The sequence below is a fragment of the Bombina bombina genome, chromosome 3, assembly GCF_027579735.1.
Source record: "Bombina bombina isolate aBomBom1 chromosome 3, aBomBom1.pri, whole genome shotgun sequence".
NCBI classification, from domain to species: domain Eukaryota; kingdom Metazoa; phylum Chordata; class Amphibia; order Anura; family Bombinatoridae; genus Bombina; species Bombina bombina.
The window spans coordinates 537,425,664-537,448,863 of record NC_069501.1 but is presented as its reverse complement, the minus strand read 5'-3'; the positions used below and the strand labels follow the sequence as shown (position 1 = coordinate 537,448,863).

Genomic DNA, 23,200 nt, shown 5'->3' with positions numbered 1-23,200 from the left:
TTTCCTTCAGTCCTTTGTTATCTCAACACATGAGAACATACAAAAATTGTGTAAAACCTTCCATTTGTTGCCTTTTTATCAGGACAGTAAAAAAGGTAGGACAATATAAAAAGATGTCCAAAACAACTTTGGGTAGAACTTCAATTGCTGTGCACAGGACCACCTTGTCTTGATGGAAAAAATAAATAAGGCTCTTCTAATAAAAGTTCTGATGCGCCTACTGCAGAAGTATTAGCTACTAAAATGCATTTTTAAGTGCTTACTTCCATAAAAAAATGTGAGAAGGAGGCTTCTAGAAACAAAAAGCATTAAATATCAGAGGTAAATCCCAAGGTGGTAAAAAGATAATGCTTTAACTGTGAGACTAGAGCCTCCTGTGCCAATTTAGTTCTGGAGATAGCTAATATAGCTGAAACTTTAACTTTTATGGTGCTGGAGCTAAGATCCTGAAGATTATGGTCATGTAAAACTCCAAAAACATGATGTTACCGAACATTTGATATAGGATCAGTGGGTTGGGTTACATAGGCTGAAATACATGTAGATCTGTTCCATGCTTGAAATAAAGTCTTAAATGAAATGGGATATGGAGTTACTGCAACCTTATCTACAACTAAGCCTCTCATTTCAACCTGTGGGGTCTAAGATGAAAGAACAAATCCTGATGAAGTACCCACAGAAATAGATGGATAATCGATGGTGGCTTTACTGTTAAATTGTCTGAGTAATGGGTAAGATGGCCAAAAAAAAGATTATGTCCTTCCTTACGTATATCAAGTGTCAAACAACATGTTCCTGAATTCTAACAGCTCTCAAACAGTTCTGTTGGAATAACATATAGAACCAATGGTTTTAAACAGATTTTTTGCAAATATCTTAAAAACTGGGATAACTAGGCTCCCAGAAAAAAACAGCTGGTTGCATGCATCAGCATTGTAACTTGGCTTGAAGGGCTGAGGTAAGTTTACTATATTCTGTACAGGGGTGTAAACACAATTACTCTCTAGAGGCCAGAGTTCTGGTAGCATGAAACTGCATCCTATACCTGAAAAATAATGATTTTCTGGACTTAAAGGTTTGAAGCAAAAATATACTCTTCTTTTAACATGATAGTTTATTTTCCAAACAACACAAATGAATCAAAAGGCAAGTTGTATACAGTTGCCTTAAAACTAACCTTTCCATTTATGCAACCACACATCTTTTCTTGCTAGGTATGTGGTCACCATATAACCAAAATCCTACTGATTAATTGTAGCAGATCAGCAATTTCCTCTGTCACTTGAGGTTAAAAAGCTACATTAGACTAGTTTTAATATGCTCATCCTGTTGTTCCCTTTTTATTTTCCATAATGTCTCTGAAAGCCCCAGAATTAACCATGAAGAAAATCATTTTTTTTGTAATTGCAGCATCACCCTTAGGAGGATTTGAGATTAAAGGACATGTAAACTTTGTGAATAGGAAAATGAAAAAAAAGTATTTTAAGGAACATTTAGCAGTTTTTTTTAGATTTAGCAATTTCATCCATAAAAATCTAAATTTATAGTATCTGAAATATGAAATTGATCTGGGATATTTAGCTAATACCTTATCCAATCTGACAAGGTACATACCTTACTACCAGAGTCTTTTTGATACATTTTATAAATTCATAAGGCAAAATAGCAGACGGTTGAACAACATAATTTGTTATAAAATAGTTGGGTGGTTTAGAAAAGTAAACCTAAATCTAATAAATCTGTTCATATTTTATTACTTCAAGCCAAATTACTGCATAAGGAATTGTTATTTTAGGGCACAGTAGCCAATCTGTGCTCAGGGCTAAAAGAAACACAAAAAAGCCAATATTTGTACATAATTAGACCAAGTTTTACAAATAGTGTTGGTAGAATAATGGCCATTGCAGACAGATTTTAACTTGGCATTTGATCCGAGGAGGCTCTTCCAACCGAAATCGGAATAGACACAGACTGGCAGTCGCAATACTATGGCCATTCAATTTCAGTAGCTTCCTGACTACTTCAGAGAAGCAAGTAAGAACTTTTAAAAAATAATTAGGAACAAGATGTGCATAAGGAATATCACGCGGTTAAATCTCTACAGCTGCTTTAATATAGGTGAGGTCGTGGCTAGCTAGTAAGTGCTGAGTTGTTGCATCTACATGCAGATCATTTTCTTAAAGTGATGGTAAACCTTTACTAATCAAATGACATATATTTAATCTTTGCCATTATAAAAGTATATATGTACCTTTTTTGTTTTTAATCCATCTGTGTAAGGATTAAATTAGTGCATTTAGTAATGCTTCTATTGCCATGTTATGCCTGCCATTTTGACAAACTTTTTTTTAAAAAATGACAATTCCAGTAAACATCCAATCAACATGTTTGTCATATGACAATTTTTTAAGTCCAGCCCCTAAAAAGCCTATGTAGAGAGTGTATGTGACTAATCTATACATCACAGCCCAGCCAAAAGAGGAAATAAAGGGGGGCGGAGAAACAGACAATACCAATTAGGATTATAAATCTTTTATTATAAAATGTATATACACTTTAAAAAAAAAATTATGTGGTTTTACTAAAAACAAATATATTTTTCATTGCAAAATTCTTTTAGTCTGAAATTTACCATCACTTTAAGAATTAATTCCATTTTCTTTTCCACAAGGTCTCTAAAAATCCCAGAATCATAAGTAAGCAAAACCCTAATTTTTGACAGTAATTGATGGCTTCCCTTTAAGAAGTTAACCAAATGCATAAGCTGTCACTTCTTGTAATTGCTTTATTTAAAAAAAAAAAATCTCCTGATACATGTTTTGCAAGGCTGAAGAAACAGAAAATTCATAAGGATTACTAAGCATGAAGTTTTAGTCATTCTTTGGAGGCAGAATCTGAGAGGTGTCCTCCACTGAGCCTAGATTCTCTTATGTAATGAACTGAAATATCAAACCAGGTATTTTTTTTTTATGAAGCATCCAATTACTCCTTCTTACCTCCAGAGGTAGATATGTGTGCTTCTGCTCCTGCCCCACCTGCAGACAAGGAAGGTGAGGGTACTTAAGTTGCAGATTATACTTCTGCTTGAAATACTGTGCTACTGTGCACTCCACTGTCTGGCCACTCTCCAGTTGAAGTGGGAATCTAGAAGAGTAGGTAAACATTACAATATTGACACTCTTTAAACACCATGTCATCATTTAAGTCATGAGTGGTATCTACTTACGTCTGGTGACTGGCTGGTCTTCTGGTAACATTACACACTCTGTATTTTCTTTTCATCTGCCCACAGTGTGTGACTTCAACTTTTAAACCTGCATATAAGATTAGATCATGTTGATTATTTCATAAACCTGCTTTTTTACAAAAAGAATGAATTTGATACTAAGGGGTCGATTCATTAAGCGGCGGGCGGACATCACTAAATGCCAACAGAATACGTTGTCAGCATTTATCATTGCACAAGCATTTCTAGTGAAACACTTGTGCAATGCTGACCCCTGCACATTAACGGCCAATTGGCTGCTAGCAGAGGGTGTCAATCATCCCGATCTGATCTGATCAGGAGGATTGCAGTCCGCCACCTCAGAGGTGGCGGATGTGTTAAGGAGCAGCGGTCTTATGACCGCACTGCTGCTTCTTAACTACTGATTCCGGCGAGCCCTCTGGCTCGCACGGAATGAGTAGCATTCGCTGTTTAATAAATCAGCCCCTAAAGTTCTAGAAATGAGAAAAGGATCTACCACTTTGAGGTATGTAATGTAGGTAGTTGATGGACTGACACTAACTTATATATAATTGATGGCATGAAATTTTTCATTCATGCTTTTTAAAATAAGTTTACCTTTTATTTCCTTGGTGAAACGAACTCTTTGTGAGTCTGTGAGAGGTTTTGGCTGCTCATCTATGTTCCGGATATCAAGAACTTCACACATAAACTCTATCACTGGCTGGGCTTTGTAGAAAGCAGTAGCAGATACTGGAAAAAAAACAAAAACATAATTTATGTAAGATCTTACCTGATAAATTAATTTCTTTCATATTAGCAAGAGACCATGAGCTAGTGACGTATGGGATATACATTCCTACCAGGAGGGGCAAAGTTTCCCAAACCTCAAAAATGCCTATAAATACACCCCTCACCACACCCACAATTCAGTTTAACGAATAGCCAAGAAGTGGGGTGATAAGAAAGGAGCGAAAGCATCAAAAATAAGGAATTGGAATAATTGTGCTTTATACAAAAAAATCATAACCACCACAAAAAGGGTGGGCCTCATGGACTCTTGCTAATATGAAAGAAATGAATTTATCAGGTAAGTTCTTACATAAATTATGTTTTCTTTCATGAAATTAGCAAGAGTCCATGAGCTAGTGACGTATGGGATAGCAGATACCCAAGATGTGGAACTTCCACGCAAGAGTCACTAGAGAGGGAGGGATAAAATAAAGACAGCCAATTCCGCTGAAAAAATAATCCACAACCCAAATCAAAAAAATTGAAATAATAAGCAGAAGAATCAAACTGAAACAGCTGCCTGAAGTACTTTTCTACCAAAAACTGCTTCTGAAGAAGAAAAAAACATCAAAATGGTAGAATTTAGTAAAAGTATGCAAAGAAGACCAAGTTGCTGCTTTGCAAATCTGATCAACAGAAGCTTCATTCCTAAAAGCCCAGGAAGTAGAAACTGACCTAATAGAATGAGCCGTAATCCTTTGAGGCGGGGACTTACCCGACTCTACATAAGCATGATGAATCAAAGCCTTTAACCAAGACGCCAAAGAAATGGCAGAAGCCTTCTGACCTTTCTTGGAACCAGAAAAGATAACAAATAGACTAGAAGTCTTTCTGAAACCTTTAGTAGCTTCAACATAATATTTCAAAGCTCTTACTACATCCAAAGAATGTAAAGATCTCTACAAAGAATTCATAGGATTAGGACACAATGAAGGGACAACAATTTCTCTACTAATGTTGTTAGAATTCACAACTTTAGGTAAAAATTTAAATGAAGTCCGCAACACCGCCTTATCCTGATGAAAAATCAGAAAAGGAGATTCACAAGAAAGAGCAGATAACTCAGAAACTCTTCTAGCAGAAGAGATGGCCAAAAGGAATAAAACTGAGCCTGTAAAGCCCTCAGAACCAAATTAAGACTCCAAGGAGGAGAGATTGACTTAATGATAGGCTTGATACGAACCAAAGCCTGTACAAAACAATGAATATCAGGATTATTAGCAATCTTTCTGTGAAAAAGAACAGAGATTTGTCCTTTCAAGGAACTTGCAGACAAACCCTTATCCAAACCATCCTGAAGAAACTGTAAAATTCTAGGAATTCTAAAAGAATGCCAAGAGAATTTATGAGAAGAACACCAAGAAATGTAAGTCTTCCAGACTCGGCAATAAATCTTCCTAGACACAGATTTACGAGCCTGTAACATCGTATTAATCACTGAGTCAGAGAAACCTCTATGACTAAGTATCAAGCGTTCAATCTCCATACCTTCAAATTTAATGATTTGAGATCCTGATCGAAAAATGGGCCTTGAGATAGAAGGTCTGGCCTTAACGGAAGTGTCCAAGGTTGGCAACTGGCCATCCAAACGAGATCCGCATACCAAAACCTGTGAGGCCATTCTGGAGCCACCAGCAGTACAAACGAACGCTCCATTAGGATTTTGGAAATCACTTTTGGAAGAAGAACTAGAGGCGGAAAGATATAAGCAGGTTGATAATTCCAAGGAAGCGACAACGCGTCCACTTTCTTGTTTAGATGAGATGCCATCAGATCTATTTCTGGAAGTCCCCAGATTTGAACAATCTAAAAAAATACCTCTGAGTGAAAGGATCATTCGCCCGGATGTAGCGTCTGGCGACTGAGATAATCCGCTTCCCAATTGTCTATACCTGGGATGTGAACTGCAGAGATTAGACAAGAGCTGGATTCCGCCCATACAAGTATCCGAGATACTTCTTTCATAGCTTGAGGACTGTGAGTCCCTCCTTGATGATTGAAATACGCCACGGTTGTGACATTGTCTGTCTGAAAACAAATAAACGATTCTCTCTTCAGAAGAGACCAGAACTGAAGAGCTCTGAAAATCGCACGGAGTTCCAAAATGTTGATTGGTAATGTCGCCTCCTGAGATTCCCAAACCCCCTGCGCTGTCAGAGATCCCCATACAGCTCCCCAACCTGAAAGACTCGCATCTGTTGAGATCACAGTCCAGGTTGGACGAACAAAAGAGGCCCCTTGAATTAAACGATGGTGATTAAACCACCAAGTCAGAGAAGATCGAACATTGGGATTTAAGGATATTAATTGTGATATCTCTGTATAATCCCTGCACCATTGGTTCAGCATACAAAGCTGGAGAGGTCTCATGTGAAAACGAGCAAAAGGGATCGCGTCCGATGCAGCAGTCATGAGACCTAGAATTTCCATGCACAAAGCTACCGAAGGGAACGATTGAGACTGAAGGTTTCAACAAGCTGAAACCAATTTCAGACGTCTCTTTTCTGTTAGAGACAAAGTCATGGACACTGAATCTATTTGGAAACCTAAAAAGGTTACCTTTGTCTGAGGAATCAAGGAACTCTTTGGTAAATTGATCCTCCAACCATGTCTTTGAAGAAACAACCCAAGTTGATTCGTATGAGATTCTGCAGAATGTAAAGACTGAGCAAGTACCAAGATATCGTCCAAATAAGGAAATACCGCAATACCCTGTTCTCTGATTATAGAGAGAAGGGCACCGAGAACCTTCGAAAAGATCCTTGGAGCTGTTGCTAGACCAAACGGAAGAGCAACAAACTGGTAATGCTTGTCTAGAAAAGAGAATCTCAGGAACTGATAGTGATCTGGATGAATTGGAATATGAAGATATGCATCCTGTAAGTCTATTGTAGACATATAATGCCCTTGCTGAACAAAAGGCAGAATAGTCCTTATAGTCACCATTTTGAATGTTGGTATCCTTACATAACGATTCAATATTTTTAGATCCAGAACTGGTCTGAAGGAATTCTCCTTCTTTGGTACAATGAATAGATTTGAGTAAAACCCCAGACCCCGTTCCAGAACGGGAACTGGCACAATTACCCCAGCCGACTCTAGGTCTGAAACACATTTCAGAAACGCCTGAGCCTTTACTGGGTTTACTGGAATGCGTGAGAGAAAAAATCTTCTCACAGGCGGCCTTACCTTGAAACCTATTCTGTACCCTTGTGAAACAATGTTCTGAATCCAAAGACTGTGAATCAAATTGATCCAAACATCTTTGAAAAATCGTAACCTGCCCCCTACCAGCATGTGGATTTAGAAGCTGGTTTTGACTTTCTAAAAGGCTTGGATTTATTCCAGACTAGAGAAGGTTTCCAAACGGAAACTGTTCCTTTAGGGGAAGGGTCAAGCTTCTGTTCCTTATTCTGACGAAAGGAACGAAAATGATTAGCAGCCCTATATTTACCTTTAGATTTTTTTGTCCTGAGGCAAAAAGGCTCCCTTCCCCCCCAGTAACAGTTGAAATTATTGAATCCAACTGTGAACCAAATAATTTATTACCTTGGAAAGAAAGAGAAAGCAATGTTGACATAGAAGTCATATCTGCATTACAAGATTTAAGCCATAAAGCTCTTCTAGCTAAAATAGCTAAAGACATATACCTGACATCAATTCTAATGATATCAAAAATGGCATCACAAACAAAGTTATTAGCATGTCGAAGAAGTTTAACAATGCTATAAGCATTATGGTCTGACACTTGTTGTGCTAAAGCCTCCAACCAGAAAGTGGAAGCTGCAGCAACATCAGCCAAAGAAATAGCAGGTCTAAGAAGATTACCTGAACATAAATAAGCCTTCCTTAGAAAGGATTCAAGCTTTCTATCTAAAGGATCCTTAAAAGAAGTACTATCTGCCGTAGGAATAGTAGTACGTTTAGCAAGAGTAGAGATAGTCCCATCAACTTTGGGGATTTTTTTCCCAAAACTCTAATCTATCAGATGGCAAAGGGTACAATTTCTTAAACCTTGGTGAAGTACCCAGACTATTCCATTCCCTAGAAATTACTTCTGAAATAGCATCAGGAACTGGAAAAACTTCTGGAATAACTACATGAGGTTTAAAAACTGAATTTAAACGCTTAGTAGTTTTAATATCAAGAGGACTAGACTCCTCCATATCTAATGCAATCAACACTTCTTTAAGTAAAGAACGAATAAACTCCATCTTAAACAAATATGAAGATTTATCAGTGTCAATATCTGAGGCAGAATCTTCTGAACCAGATAGATCCTCATCAGAAATAGATAAGTCAGAATGATGGCGGTCATTTAAAAATTAATCTGAAATATGAGAAGTTTTAAAAGACCTTTTACGTTTACTGGAAGGAGGAATAACAGACAGAGCCTTCCGAATAGAATTAGAAACAAATTCTCTTACATTAACAGGAACATCCTGAACATTAGATGTTGAAGGAAAAACAACAGGTAATGGATTATTACTAATGGAGACATTATCTGCGTTAGAAAGTTTATCATGACAACTAACACAAACTACAGCCGGAGGAACAGTTACCAAAAGTTTACAACAAATGCACTTAGCTTTGGTAGAACCAACATCAGGCAGCGTCTTTCCAGAAGTAGATTCTGATCCAGGGTCAGGTTGTGACATCTTGCAATATGTAAAAGAAAAAACAACATATAAAAAAAATTATCAAATTCCTTAAATGACAGTTTCAGGAATGGGAAAAAATGCAAAACAAACAAGCCTCTAGCAACCAGAAGCAACAAAAAAGTGAGACTGAAATAATGTGAAAAAAACTGGCGGCAAGTATGACGCCCACATCCTTTGGCGCCAAAAACGACGCCTACATTTTTTGGCGCAAAAAAACGTCTGTAACACACATGCGTCAAAAAATGACGCAACCACGTGAAAACTTCCGGCGTCAACTATGTCGCCGGAAATGACGAAATTTTGCGCCAAAAAAGGTCGCGCCAAAAATGACGCAATAAATTGAAGCATTTTCTGCCCCCGTGAGCCTAACAGCCCGCAAGGAAAAAAGTTAATTTGAAATTTTAAGGTAAGAAAAAATTTCTATTCATATGCATTTTCCCAAAAAAGGAATACTGATTATCCTGAATCATGGCAAATATAAGTTTAAAACATATATTTAGAACTTTACATATAAAGTGCCCAACCATAGCTTAGAGTGTCATAAATAAAATAAGACTTACTTACCCTAAGACACTCATCTACATATAGTAGATAGCCAAACCAGTACTGAAACGAGAATCAGTAGAGGTAATGGTATATAAGAGTATATAGTCGATCTGAAAAGGGAGGTAGGAGAAGAAATCTCTACGACCGATAACAGAGAACCTATGAAATAGATCCCCTAGAGGAAGACCATGGTATTCAAATAGGCAATACTCTCTTCACATCCCTCTGACATTCACTGCACTCTGAGAGGAAAACCGGGCTTCAGCCTGCTGCGAAGCGCATATCAACATAGAATCTAGCACAAACTTACTTCACCACCTCCATGGGAGGCAAAGTTTGTAAAACTGAATTGTGGGTGTGGTGAGGGGTGTATTTATAGGCATTTTGAGGTTTGGGAAACTTTGCCCCTCCTGGTAGAAATTTATATCCCATACGTCACTAGCTCATGGACTCTTGCTAATTTCATGAAAGAAAACATTTTATGTGCAGAAATGTCAAATAAGCTGTGATGTGTGAATAATACAAAAATTCAAGACGAGCAGGTAAAAGAATACAAAAAATGTGAGATGCAAAACAAGTGATACACAAAAGATAGAGTGAAAGATTGAATGGAGATGAAAGTATAAGAGAATAATGACGACAAAATAAGAAGGAAAACAAAGAAACAAAGGTAATTTGTCACAATAAATTAGAAGAGCTGTTCAAAGTGATTTCAAGGAGTTTTCAAATTTTATACCATTTAAATCTATCAGGAACATTTCATTTTTTTTTTGTTTTTTTACATTGCAGATACTTTGCATTAAGAAACTTTGCCATAAGAAAACTTTTGTGCACAATAATTTGCATGTTTTTTAGATGTATCTAATTAATCATGCTTGACAATTTGATAACCCATTTTGGTCTGTTTTGACCAACATATCTTAGCTCTCATGCACTCTTAGTTCATATTTTAATAAAAAGTATACTATCCTAGCTTACAATAAAAACAGAATTTATGTTTACCTGATAAATTACTTTCTCCAACGGTGTGTCCGGTCCACGGCGTCATCCTTACTTGTGGGATATTCTCTTCCCCAACAGGAAATGGCAAAGAGCCCAGCAAAGCTGGTCACATGATCCCTCCTAGGCTCCGCCTACCCCAGTCATTCGACCGACGTTAAGGAGGAATATTTGCATAGGAGAAACCATATGATACCGTGGTGACTGTAGTTAAAGAAAATAAATTATCAGACCTGATTAAAAAACCAGGGCGGGCCGTGGACCGGACACACCGTTGGAGAAAGTAATTTATCAGGTAAACATAAATTCTGTTTTCTCCAACATAGGTGTGTCCGGTCCACGGCGTCACTTGTGGGAACCAATACCAAAGCTTTAGGACACGGATGAAGGGAGGGAGCAAATCAGGTCACCTAAATGGAAGGCACCACGGCTTGCAAAACCTTTCTCCCAAAAATAGCCTCAGAAGAAGCAAAAGTATCAAACTTGTAAAATTTGGTAAAAGTGTGCAGTGAAGACCAAGTCGCTGCCCTACATATCTGATCAACAGAAGCCTCGTTCTTGAAGGCCCATGTGGAAGCCACAGCCCTAGTGGAATGAGCTGTGATTCTTTCAGGAGGCTGCCGTCCGGCAGTCTCGTAAGCCAATCTGATGATGCTTTTAATCCAAAAAGAGAGAGAGGTAGAAGTTGCTTTTTGACCTCTCCTTTTACCAGAATAAACAACAAACAAGGAAGATGTTTGTCTAAAATCCTTTGTAGCATCTAAATAGAATTTTAGAGCGCGAACAACATCCAAATTGTGCAACAAACGTTCCTTCTTCGAAACTGGTTTCGGACACAAAGAAGGTACGACTATCTCCTGGTTAATGTTTTTGTTAGAAACAACTTTTGGAAGAAAACCAGGTTTAGTACGTAAAACCACCTTATCTGCATGGAACACCAGATAAGGAGGAGAACACTGCAGAGCAGATAATTCTGAAACTCTTCTAGCAGAAGAAATTGCAACCAAAAACAAAACTTTCCAAGATAATAACTTAATATCAACGGAATGTAAGGGTTCAAACGGAACCCCCTGAAGAACTGAAAGAACTAAGTTGAGACTCCAAGGAGGAGTCAAAGGTTTGTAAACAGGCTTGATTCTAACCAGAGCCTGAACAAAGGCTTGAACATCTGGCACAGCTGCCAGCTTTTTGTGAAGTAACACAGACAAGGCAGAAATCTGTCCCTTCAAGGAACTTGCAGATAATCCTTTCTCCAATCCTTCTTGAAGAAAGGATAGAATCCTAGGAATCTTTACCTTGTCCCAAGGGAATCCTTTAGATTCACACCAACAGATATATTTTTTCCATATTTTGTGGTAAATTTTTCTAGTTACAGGCTTTCTGGCCTGAACAAGAGTATCAATAACAGAATCTGAGAACCCTCGTTTTGATAAGATCAAGCGTTCAATCTCCAAGCAGTCAGCTGGAGTGAGACCAGATTCGGATGTTCGAACGGACCTTGAACAAGAAGGTCTCGTCTCAAAGGTAGCTTCCATGGTGGAGCCGATGACATATTCACCAGATCTGCATACCAAGTCCTGCGTGGCCACGCAGGAGCTATCAAGATCACCGACGCCCTCTCCTGATTGATCCTGGCTACCAGCCTGGGGATGAGAGGAAACGGCGGGAATACATAAGCTAGTTTGAAGGTCCAAGGTGCTACTAATGCATCTACTAGAGTCGCCTTGGGATCCCTGGATCTGGACCCGTAGCAAGGAACCTTGAAGTTCTGACGAGAGGCCATCAGATCCATGTCTGGAATGCCCCACAGATGAGTAATTTGGGCAAAGATTTCCGGATGGAGTTCCCACTCCCCCGGATGTAATGTCTGACGACTCAGAAAATCCGCTTCCCAATTTTCCACTCCTGGGATGTGGATTGCAGACAGGTGGCAGGAGTGAGTCTCCGCCCCTTGAATGATTTTGGTCACTTCTTCCATCGCCAGGGAACTCCTTGTTCCCCCCTGATGGTTGATGTACGCAACAGTCGTCATGTTGTCTGATTGAAACCGTATGAACTTGGCCTTTGCTAGCTGAGGCCAAGCCTTGAGAGCATTGAATATCGCTCTCAGTTCCAGAATATTTATCGGTAGAAGAGATTCTTCCCGAGACCAAAGACCCTGAGCTTTCAGGGATCCCCAGACCGCGCCCCAGCCCATCAGACTGGCGTCGGTCGTGACAATGACCCACTCTGGTCTGCGGAAGGTCATCCCTTGTGACAGGTTGTCCAGGGACAGCCACCAACGGAGTGAGTCTCTGGTCCTCTGATTTACTTGTATCTTCGGAGACAAGTCTGTATAGTCCCCATTCCACTGACTGAGCATGCACAGTTGTAATGGTCTTAGATGAATGCGCGCAAAAGGAACTATGTCCATTGCCGCTACCATCAAACCTATTACTTCCATGCACTGCGCTATGGAAGGAAGAGGAACGGAATGAAGTGTTTGACAAGAGTTTAGAAGTTTTGTTTTTCTGGCCTCTGTCAGAAAAATCCTCATTTCTAAGGAGTCTATTATTGTTCCCAAGAAGGGAACCCTTGTCGACGGAGATAGAGAACTCTTTTCCACGTTCACTTTCCATCCGTGAGATCTGAGAAAGGCCAGGACTATGTCCGTGTGAGCCTTTGCTTGAGGAAGGGACGACGCTTGAATCAGAATGTCGTCCAAGTAATGTACTACTGCAATGCCCCTTGGTCTTAGCACCGCTAGAAGGGACCCTAGTACCTTTGTGAAAATCCTTGGAGCAGTGGCTAATCCGAAAGGAAGCGCCACGAACTGGTAATGCTCGTCCAGGAATGCGAACCTTAGGAACCGATGATGTTCCTTGTGGATAGGAATATGTAGATACGCATCCTTTAAATCCACCGTGGTCATGAATTGACCTTCCTGGATGGAAGGAAGAATTGTTTGAATGGTTTCCATTTTGAACGATGGAACCTTGAGAAACTTGATTAAGATCTTGAGATCTAAGATTGGTCTGAACGTTAAACACTAAAAAACTCTAAGCCATCTCCGTGGAGATGTTGCCTGTACAACGGCAAAGAGAATGACTGGGGTAGGCGGAGCCTAGGAGGGATCATGTGACCAGCTTTGCTGGGCTCTTTGCCATTTCCTGTTGGGGAAGAGAATATCCCACAAGTAAGGATGACGCCGTGGACCGGACACACCTATGTTGGAGAAAATATAAACTTTTAGAGTAAATCACAGCTTTAATATGATTCATTTTTTAGTATACATAACGTATTTGGACATTTTTAAAATGTTAACTATAAAGTCAAAATGTTTACTTGTATTATCAAATTTGGTTTCTTCTCTTGGTTTGCTTTGTTGAAGAAGTGTGCACTATATGGTAGCAGCGTTTTCAACAATCATTGTTGCAAACACTGCTATCATACAGTGCTAAAGACATGTGCACGCTCCTGAGCTGCTATGAGCCCACCTAAGTTTACTCTTTAACAAAATGATACCAAAAGAATAAAGCAAATTTGATAACAGAAATATATTGTTAAGTTTTTTTTTTTATTGCATGCTCTGTCTGAATCCTTTTGACTGTCTCTTTTACTGAACACAAAAAATATATAAAACTGTTAATGTGACATCACAACTATTATTGATGAAGTTAAAAGACCTGCATTCTAGCACATTAGGCCAAACCCTAGGAACAGCCCGTTTTGTGCCGCTTTTTACGTTTATCCAGTCAGATTGTTAGAAAATCTAATGGTGATATTATATAGCACACATAATTTAGGTGATTTAATATTGAAAACTGCATTTGTAATTAACTGCAGTGACATAGAGAAGGGAAAAAAAATTGGTTTTTTTTCAGTTTGACGTTTACACATTTCAAACTCCAATGAATTAAAATGAGGGCCCCAAAAAAGGCTTTTTAAAGAGAAAGAAAAAGTTAAGAGAAAAAAATAACTAAATAGAAATAATAATAATACATAAACAATCAATATAAATTACCATCAATATTCAGCATCATATTCCACATTGCTGGACGTACAGACTGATGGAACCCAAACCAGACCTCTCGCCCTCCACCCAGGGGATGATAATAGCCTTCAGGTGGAGAAAAGAAGGAGCGTCCCACAGGGGTATACCTATAATGAGAAACACTTGAGACTAAGAGTAGCACTAATTGGATAGTTAGAATTAGTTCACCCCTTTAAGTGTCCATAATTGTTGGTGCTTCTTGCCTTGCGTTTTAGTAGTCGTACCTCATTGAGGCAAGATGTCTCATAGCGACATCTAGGGCTTGCACAGATTCTAGCGGTAGCTGAATTCGTCCACTCCCCAAAGCTTCATGAAGCATCCTCCAGCTCACAACTGCCATCCATTTAATAGACACCTTGAAGATCCTGTCCTTCCCTTCACCAGGGATTGTCACCTCAAAATCCACCTGAGGAGAAACATAATCAGTAAAAGTTATAGCTGGGAATATTTCACAGAGATACAAACCTTTTTTACATCTCCAATGCCTTTGTCAATAAAGTTCTTGAGAGTAATGTTCCCCAAAATGTATTAGTGAAAAAGGAATAATTATCTTACCCGTTCATGGCCAATGGGCAAAGCTGTAACAGTATAGATGTTCTTTTTCCCATCATATACAGGCTTTCTGTCCCCAAAAATCTGTGGTTTGAAGTGTTGCACCATGTATTCCACAACCTCCCTGAGAGGAGAAAGAAGGGCAGGGAGAAGGCTATTTTAGAGGTCATCTTTTGCAGAAAAGGTATGAGAAAGAGGGAAGGGGAAAACAAAAAAGAAAGGAAAAGGGGAAGGGAGGGAGGTAAAGAAAGTGTGGAACAGAGATGAAAGGGAGAGAAAAAATGGAATAAGACGAGGGAGGGTAAAAAATAGAAAGGAAAGGGGAGGGAGGGAACGGAAGTGTGAACAGATATGAAAGGAAGAGGGAAAAAATGGAAGAAAAAGAGGGGAAAAAGGAAGGGAAGGGAACAAGGAAAAAAGGAAGAAAGGGGGAAGGGAACAAGGAAAAAGGAAGAAAGGGGGAAGGGAACAAGGAAAAAAGGAAGAAAGGGGGAAGGGAACAAGGAAAAAGGAAGAAAGGAAAGAAAGGGAGGAACAAGGGGAGGACAGAAAAAGTAAGAGAGAGAAGTGACAGGGGGGAAGAAATGGAATGAAAAAAGAAAGGAAGGTGGGTAGGTAGGAAGATACTACTGTATATACACTTAAAGGGATACTAAACCCAATTTTTTTCTTTAATGATTCAGATAGAGCATGCATTTATAAGCAACTTTCTATTTTACTCCTATTATAATTTTTTCTTCGTTCTCTTGCTATCTTTATTTGAAAAGAAGAAATCTAAACCTAAGAGCCGGCCTATTTTTGGTTCATTACCTGGGTTGCGCTTGCTGACTAAATGTAACCCCCAATCAGCAAGCGCTACCCATGGTGCTGAACCAAAAATGGTCCGGCTCCTAAGCTTCCATTCCTGGCTTTTCAAATAAAGATAGCAAAAGAACAAAGAAAATTTGATAATAGGAGTGAATTTGAAAGCTGCTTAAATTGCATGCTCTATCTGAATCATGAAAGAAAAAAAAATTGGGTTTAGAATCCCTTTAACCCCTTAACGACCAAGGACGTACGCCACACATCCTCAAAAAAAATACAGTTAATGACCAAGGACGTGTGGCGTACGTCCTTGGTCTGGAAAGCAGCTGGAAGCGATCCTGCTCGCTTCCAGCTGCTTTCCGGTTATTGCAGTGATGCCTCGATATCGAGGCATCCTGCAATAACCCCCCTTGGCCATCCGATGCAGAGAGAGCCACTCTGTGGCCCTCTCTGCACCGGACATCGGTGGCCGGTATCGTTGGTGGGTGGGAGCAAGTCTGGGAGGCGGGTGGGCGGCCATCGGTGTGCCGGATGAAGGGGAGGGGGGCGGGGCGCGCACGGGAGCGCGCGCGTGCACAGGGGGCGGTGGGCGGTCGGGCGCGTGCACGGGGTGGGAGCGGGAGGGAACCGCTACACTGCAGAAAAAAAAAGTTAAGAAAAGTAAAAAAAAAAACATTTAACAAAATAAATGATGATCTAAGGGTTCTGGAAGGGGTGGGGGGTTGGTCTGGGGGGGGGGGAGCTACGCTACAGAAAAGGGCTATGAAAAAAACAATAAACATACTTTTGTTACTAAACTGGGTACTGGCAGACAGCTGCCAGTACCCAAGATGGCGCCCATTAAGGCAGAGGGGGTGGGTTAGAAAGCTGTTTGGTGGGGGATCAGTGAGGTTGGGGGCTAAGGGGGGATCCTACACAGCAGCATATGTAAATATGCCCAAAAAAAAAAAGCCCAAATATAGCTTTTATTTTAGTACTGGCAGAGTTTCTGCCAGTACTTAAGATGGCGGGGACAATTGTGGGGTGGGGGAAGGAAGAGAGCTGTTTGGGAGGGATCAGGGGGTCTGATGTTTTAGGTGGGAGGCTGAGCTCTAAACTAAAGCTAAAATTAACCCTGCAAGCTCCCTACAAGCTACATAATTAACCCCATCACTGCTAGCCATAATACACGTGTGATGCGCAGCGGCATTTGGCGGCCTTCCGATTACCACAAAGCAACGCCAAAGCCATATATGTCTGCTATTTCTGAATAAAGGGGATCCCAGAGAAGCATTTACAACCATTTGTGCCATAATTGAACAAGCTGTTTGTAAATGATTTCAGTGAGAAACCTAAAATTGTTAAAAATGTAACTTTTTTTTAATTTGATCGCATTTGGCGGTGAAATGGTGGCATGAAATATACCAAAATGGGCCTAGATCAATACTTGTGGTTGTCTACTACACTATACTAAAGCTAAAATTGCCCCTAAAAGCTCCCTACATGCTCCCTAATTAACCCCTTCACTGCTGGGCATAATACACGTGTAGTGCGCAGTGGCATTTAGCAGCCTTCTAATTACCAAAAAGCAACGCCAAAGCCATATATGTCTGCTATTTCTGAACAAAGGGGATCCCAGAGATTAATTTAAATAATTTAAGCCATAATTGCACAAGCTGTTTGTAAATAATTTCAGTGACAAACCAAAAGTTTGTGAAAAAATTTGTGAAAAAGTGAACATTTTTTTGTACTTAATCGCATTTGGCGGTGAAATGGTGGCATGAAATATACCAAAATGGGCCTAGATCAATACTTTGGGATGTCTACTAAAAAAAAATATATACATGTCAATGGATATTCAGAGATTCCTGAAAGATATTAGTGTTCTAATGTAACTAGCGCTAATTTTGAAAAAACATAATTTATGCTTACCTGATAAATTTATTTCTCTTGTAGTGTGTTCAGTCCACGGGTCATCCATTACTTATGGGATATTTTCTCCTTCCCAACAGGAAGTTGCAAGAGGATCACCCAAGCAGAGCTGCTATATAGCTCCTCCCCTCACATGTCATATCCAGTCATTCGACCGAAACAAGACGAGAAAGGAGAAACTATAGGGTGCAGTGGTGACTGGAGTTATAATTCAAAATTTAGAACCTGCCTCAAATAGGGCCGTGGACTGAACACACTACAAGAGAAATAAATGTATCAGGTAAGCATAAATTATGTTTTCTCTTGTTAAGTGTGTTCAGTCCACGGGTCATCCATTACTTATGGGATACCAATACCAAAGCTTAAAGTACACGGATGATGGGAGGGACAAGGCAGGAACATTAAACAGAAGGAACCACTGCCTGTAGAACCTTTCTCCCAAAAACAGCCTCAGAAGAAGCAAAAGTGTCAAATTTGTAAAATTTGGAAAAAGTATGAAGTGAAGACCAAGTTGCAGCCTTGCAAATCTGTTCAACAGAGGCCTCATTCTTAAAGGCCCAGGTGGAAGCCACAGCTCTAGTGGAATGAGCTGTAATTCTTTCAGGAGGCTGCTGTCCAGCAGTCTCATAGGTTAAGCGTATTATGCTACGAAGCCAAAAAGAGAGAGAGGTAGCCGAAGCCTTTTGACCTCTCCTCTGTCCAGAGTAAACGACAAACAGAGAAGAAGTTTGTCGAAAATCTTTAGTTGCCTGTAAGTAGAACTTCAGAGCACGGACCACGTCTAGATTATGCAAAAGACGTTCCTTCTTTGAAGAAGGATTAGGACATAAGGATGGAACAACAATCTCTTGATTGATATTCTTGTTAGAAACAACCTTAGGTAAAAACCCAGGTTTAGTACGCAGGACTACCTTGTCTGAATGAAAAATCAGATAAGGAGAATCACAATGTAAGGCAGATAACTCAGAGACTCTTCGAGCCGAGGAAATATCTATCAAAAACAGAACTTTCCAAGATAAAAGCTTAATATCAATGGAATGAAGGGGTTCAAACGGAACACCCTGAAGAACTTCAAGAACCAAGTTTAAGCTCCACGGAGAAGCAACAGTTTTAAACACAGGCTTAATCCTAGCCAAAGCCTGACAAAAAGCCTGGACGTCTGGATTCTCTGCCAGAGGCTTGTGTAAAAGAATAGACAGAGCAGAAATCTGTCCCTTTAGTGAACTAGCGGATAAGCCCTTTTCTAAACCCTCTTGTAGAAAAGACAATATCCTAGGAATCCTAACCTTACTCCATGAGTAACTCTTGGATTCACACCAATATAAATATTTACGCCATATCTTGTGGTAAATTTTTCTGGTAACAGGTATCCGAGCCTGTATTAATGTATCAATAACCGAATCCGAAAACCCACGCTTTGATAGAATCAAGCGTTCAATTTCCAAGCAGTCAGCCTCAGAGAAATTAGGTTTGGATGGTTGAAAGGACCCTGAATTAGAAGATCCCGCCTCAGGGGTAGAGACCATGGTGGACAGGACGACATGTCCACTAGGTCTGCATACCAGGTCCTGCGTGGCCACGCAGGCGCTATCAGAATCACCGATGCTCTCTCCTGTTTGATCCTGGCAATCAGTCGAGGTAGCATCGGAAAAGGTGGAAACACATAAGCTATGTTGAAAACCCAAGGGGCTGCTAGAGCATCTACCAGCACTGCTCCCGGGTCCCTGGACCTGGATCTGTAACAAGGAAGCTTGGCGTTCTGGCGAGATGCCATGAGATCCAGATCTGGTTTGCCCCAACGATGAATCAGTTGGGCAAATACCTCCGGGTGAAGTTCCCACTCCCCCGGATGAAAAGTCTGGCGACTTAAAAAATCCGCCTCCCAGTTCTCCACGCCTGGGATGTAGATCGCTGACAGGTGGCAAGAGTGAGACTCTGCCCAGCGAATTATCTTCGAGACTTCCAACATCGCTAGGGAACTCCTGGTTCCCCCTTGATGATTGATGTAAGCCACAGTCGTGATGTTGTCCGACTGAAATCTGATGAACCTCAGTGTTGCCAACTGAGGCCAAGCTAGAAGAGCATTGAATATTGCTCTTAATTCTAGAATGTTTATTGGGAGGAGTTTCTCCTCCTGAGTCCACGATCCCTGAGCCTTCAGGGAGTTCCAGACTGCTCCCCAGCCTAGTAGGCTGGCATCTGTTGTTACAATCGTCCAATCTGGTCTGGGAAAAGTCATTCCTTTGGACAGATGAACCCGTGACAACCACCAGAGAAGAGAATCTCTGGTCTCCTGGTCCAGATTTAGCAAAGGGGACAGATCTGAGTAATCCCCATTCCATTGACTTAGCATGCATAGTTGCAGCGGTCTGAGATGTAGGCGCGCAAATGGCACTATGTCCATTGCCGCGACCATTAAGCCGATTACTTCCATGCACTGAGCTACTGATGGGCTTGGAATGGAGTGAAGGACACGGCAAGCATTGAGAAGCTTTGATAACCTGGACTCCGTCAGGTAAATCTTCATCTCTACAGAATCTATAAGAGTCCCTAGAAAAGGGACCCTTGTGAGTGTAACAGAGAACTCTTTTCCACGTTCACTTTCCACCCATGCGACCTCAGAAATGCTAGAACCATCTCTGTATGAGACTTTGCATTCTGAAAACTTGACGCTTGTATCAGAATGTCGTCTAGGTACGGAGCCACCGCTATGCCTTGTGGTCTTAGTACCGCCAGAAGAGAGCCCAGAACCTTTGTAAAAATTCTCGGGGCCGTAGCTAACCCGAAGGGAAGCGCTACAAACTGGTAATGCCTGTCTACAAGGGCAAACCTTAGGTACCGATAATGATCTTTGTGAATCGGTATGTGAAGGTAGGCATCCTTTAAATCCACTGTGGTCATATATTGACCCTCTTGGATCATGGGTAGGATGGTCCGAATGGTTTCCATCTTGAACGATGGAACCCTTAGGAATTTGTTTAAGATTTTTAGATCTAAGATTGGTCTGAAGGTTCCCTCTTTCTTGGGAACCACAAACAGATTTGAATAAAACCCTTGCCCCTGTTCCGTCCGCAGAACTGGGTGGATTACTCCCATCACTAAGAGGTCTTGTACACATTGTAGAAATGCCTCTTTCTTTACTAGGTTTGTTGATAACCTTGACAGATGAAACCTCCCTTGTGGAGGAGAAGTTTTGAAATCCAGAAGGTATCCCTGAGATATAATCTCCAACGTCCAGGGATCCTGTACATCTCTTGCCCAAGCCTGGGCGAAGAGAGAGAGTCTGCCCCCCACTAGATCCGTCTCCGGAAAGGGGGCCCTGACTTCATGCTGTCTTAGGGGCGGAAGTAGGCTTTCTGGCCTGCTTGCCCTTGTTCCATGACTGGTTGCCTTTCCAACCCTGTCTGTAACGAGCAGTAGTTCCTTCCTGTTTTGGAGCGGAGGAAGTTGATGCTGCTCCTGCCTTGAAATTACGAAAGGCACGTAAATTAGACTGTTTGGCCTTCGATTTGGCCCTGTCCTGAGGAAGGGTGTGGCCCTTACCTCCAGTAATGTCAGCAATAATTTCCTTCAAGCCGGGCCCGAATAAGGTGTGCCCTTTGAAAGGAATGTTTAGAAATTTAGACTTAGAAGTTACATCTGCTGACCAGGATTTAAGCCAAAGTGCTCTGCGCGCCTGTATGGCGAATCCGGAATTTTTAGCCGTAAGTTTGGTTAAATGCACTACGGCATCCGAAACAAACGCATTAGCCAGCTTAAGGGTTCTAATCTTGCTCAGAGACTCATCCAATGGTGCTGTGCGAATCGCCTCTTCCAGAGACTCAAACCAGAATGCCGCTGCAGCAGTGACAGGCGCAATGCATGCAAGAGGCTGTAATATAAAACCTTGTTGAACAAACATTTTCTTAAGATAACCCTCTAATTTTTTATCCATTGGATCTGAGAAAGCACAGCTATCCTCCACCGGGATAGTGGTACGCTTGGCTAGAGTAGAAACTGCTCCCTCCACCTTAGGGACCGTCTGCCATAAGTCTCGTGTGGTGGCGTCTATAGGGAACATTTTTCTAAATATCGGAGGAGGGGAAAAAGGCACACCGGGTCTATCCCACTCCTTACTAATAATCTCTGTAAGCCTCTTTGGTATAGGAAAAACGTCAGTACACACCGGCACTGCGTAGTATTTATCCAGCTTACATAATTTCTCTGGGATTGCCACCGTGTCACAATCATTCAGAGCCGCTAACACCTCCCCTAGCAACACGCGGAGGTTCTCAAGCTTAAATTTAAAATTTGAAATTTCTGAATCCGGTCTCCCCGAATCAGAACCGTCACCCACAGAATGAAGCTCTCCGTCCTCATGTTCTGCAAATTGTGACGCAGTATCAGACATGGCTCTCATGTCATCGGCGCGCTCTGTCCTTAACCCAGAACTGTCGCGCTTGCCTCTTAACTCGGGCATATTGTATAATACTTCTTTCATAACATTAGCCATATCATGTAAAGTGATTTGTAAGGGCCTTGATGTCCTTGGCGCATCAATCGCACGCACCTCCCGAGCGGGAGACGAAGGTACTGACACGTGAGCAGAGTTAGACGGCATAACTGCCCCCTCGTTGTCTGGTGATAATTTTTTAATCGGTACAGATTGATTTTTCAAAGTAACATCAATACAATTGGTACACATATTTCTATTGGGCTCCACAACGGCTTTTAAACATAATGAACAAGCAGATTCCTCTGTATAAGACATGTTTAAACAGACTAGCAATGAAGCTAGCAAGCTTGGAAAATACTTTCAATAAGTTTGCAAGCAATATAAAAAACGCTGCAGCGCTTTTTTAAAAAACACAGTTGAGTAACAAAGAACTAATTCAGTTATAGTCAACAATTTTTTAAATGTATTAATTAGCAGAGGATTGCACCCATTAGCAACAGGATGATTAACCCCTCAGTACTCAAAAAAACGGATATCAAATTAATATTAAACGTTTTTATCACAGTCTAACACACTGTCACAGGTCTGCTGTGACTGATTACCTCCCTCAAAAACGAATTATGAAGACCCCTGAGCTCTCTAGAGACGTCCTGGATCAAGGAGGAAGAAGCAGGAAGACTGTGCTAGAATTTTAACTGCGCAACAAGGCGCTAAAAAGAGGCCCCTCCCGCTCATTTACAACAGAGGGAGACCTGATATAACGGTTTCTATGCAGAAATATACGTTAGCCATGTGGAAAAAAAGAGAAAAAATTCATGCCCAAAAGCATTTATCACCAAAGTACCTCACAAAACGAATAACATGCCAGTAAACGTTTTGAAAATAAACTTCTTTAAATGTCATGCAAAGTTATCACTAAGCCTGCAACCAGTCGCTACCACTGCAGATAAGGCTTAAGCATTATTTCAGTATTAACAGTATTTTCTCAGTCAAATTCTAGTCCCTAGAAAATAACTCTACTGTGCATACATTTATCAGCCTGATACCAGTCACTACTACTGCATTTAAGGCTGTACTTACCTCATACGGGTAACAGCAGTATTTTCTTAGTCAATTCCATTCCCAAAAAATATTGTACTGCACATACCTCATTTGCGGGGGAGCCCGCATGCTATTCCCATGTTCTGAAGTTACCCCACTCCTCAGAATGTCGAGAACAGCCAGTGGATCTTAGTTACGCC

At 40.8% G+C, this 23,200-nt stretch overlaps 1 protein-coding gene across 1 annotated transcript in view; it reads right to left on the bottom strand.

The window, feature by feature from the left end:
* Positions 1–23,200, bottom strand: part of LOC128653617 (protein argonaute-1) — a 275,726-nt gene that overhangs the window by 195,895 nt on the left and 56,631 nt on the right. The window contains exons 3-8 of the mRNA XM_053707008.1: positions 14,813–14,933; positions 14,482–14,663; positions 14,228–14,364; positions 3,845–3,979; positions 3,227–3,314; positions 2,997–3,144 (exon numbers count right to left, since the gene is read on the bottom strand). Of these exons, the coding sequence (XP_053562983.1) occupies positions 2,997–3,144; positions 3,227–3,314; positions 3,845–3,979; positions 14,228–14,364; positions 14,482–14,663; positions 14,813–14,933 (811 nt within the window). The remainder of the gene's footprint in view (positions 1–2,996; positions 3,145–3,226; positions 3,315–3,844; positions 3,980–14,227; positions 14,365–14,481; positions 14,664–14,812; positions 14,934–23,200) is intronic.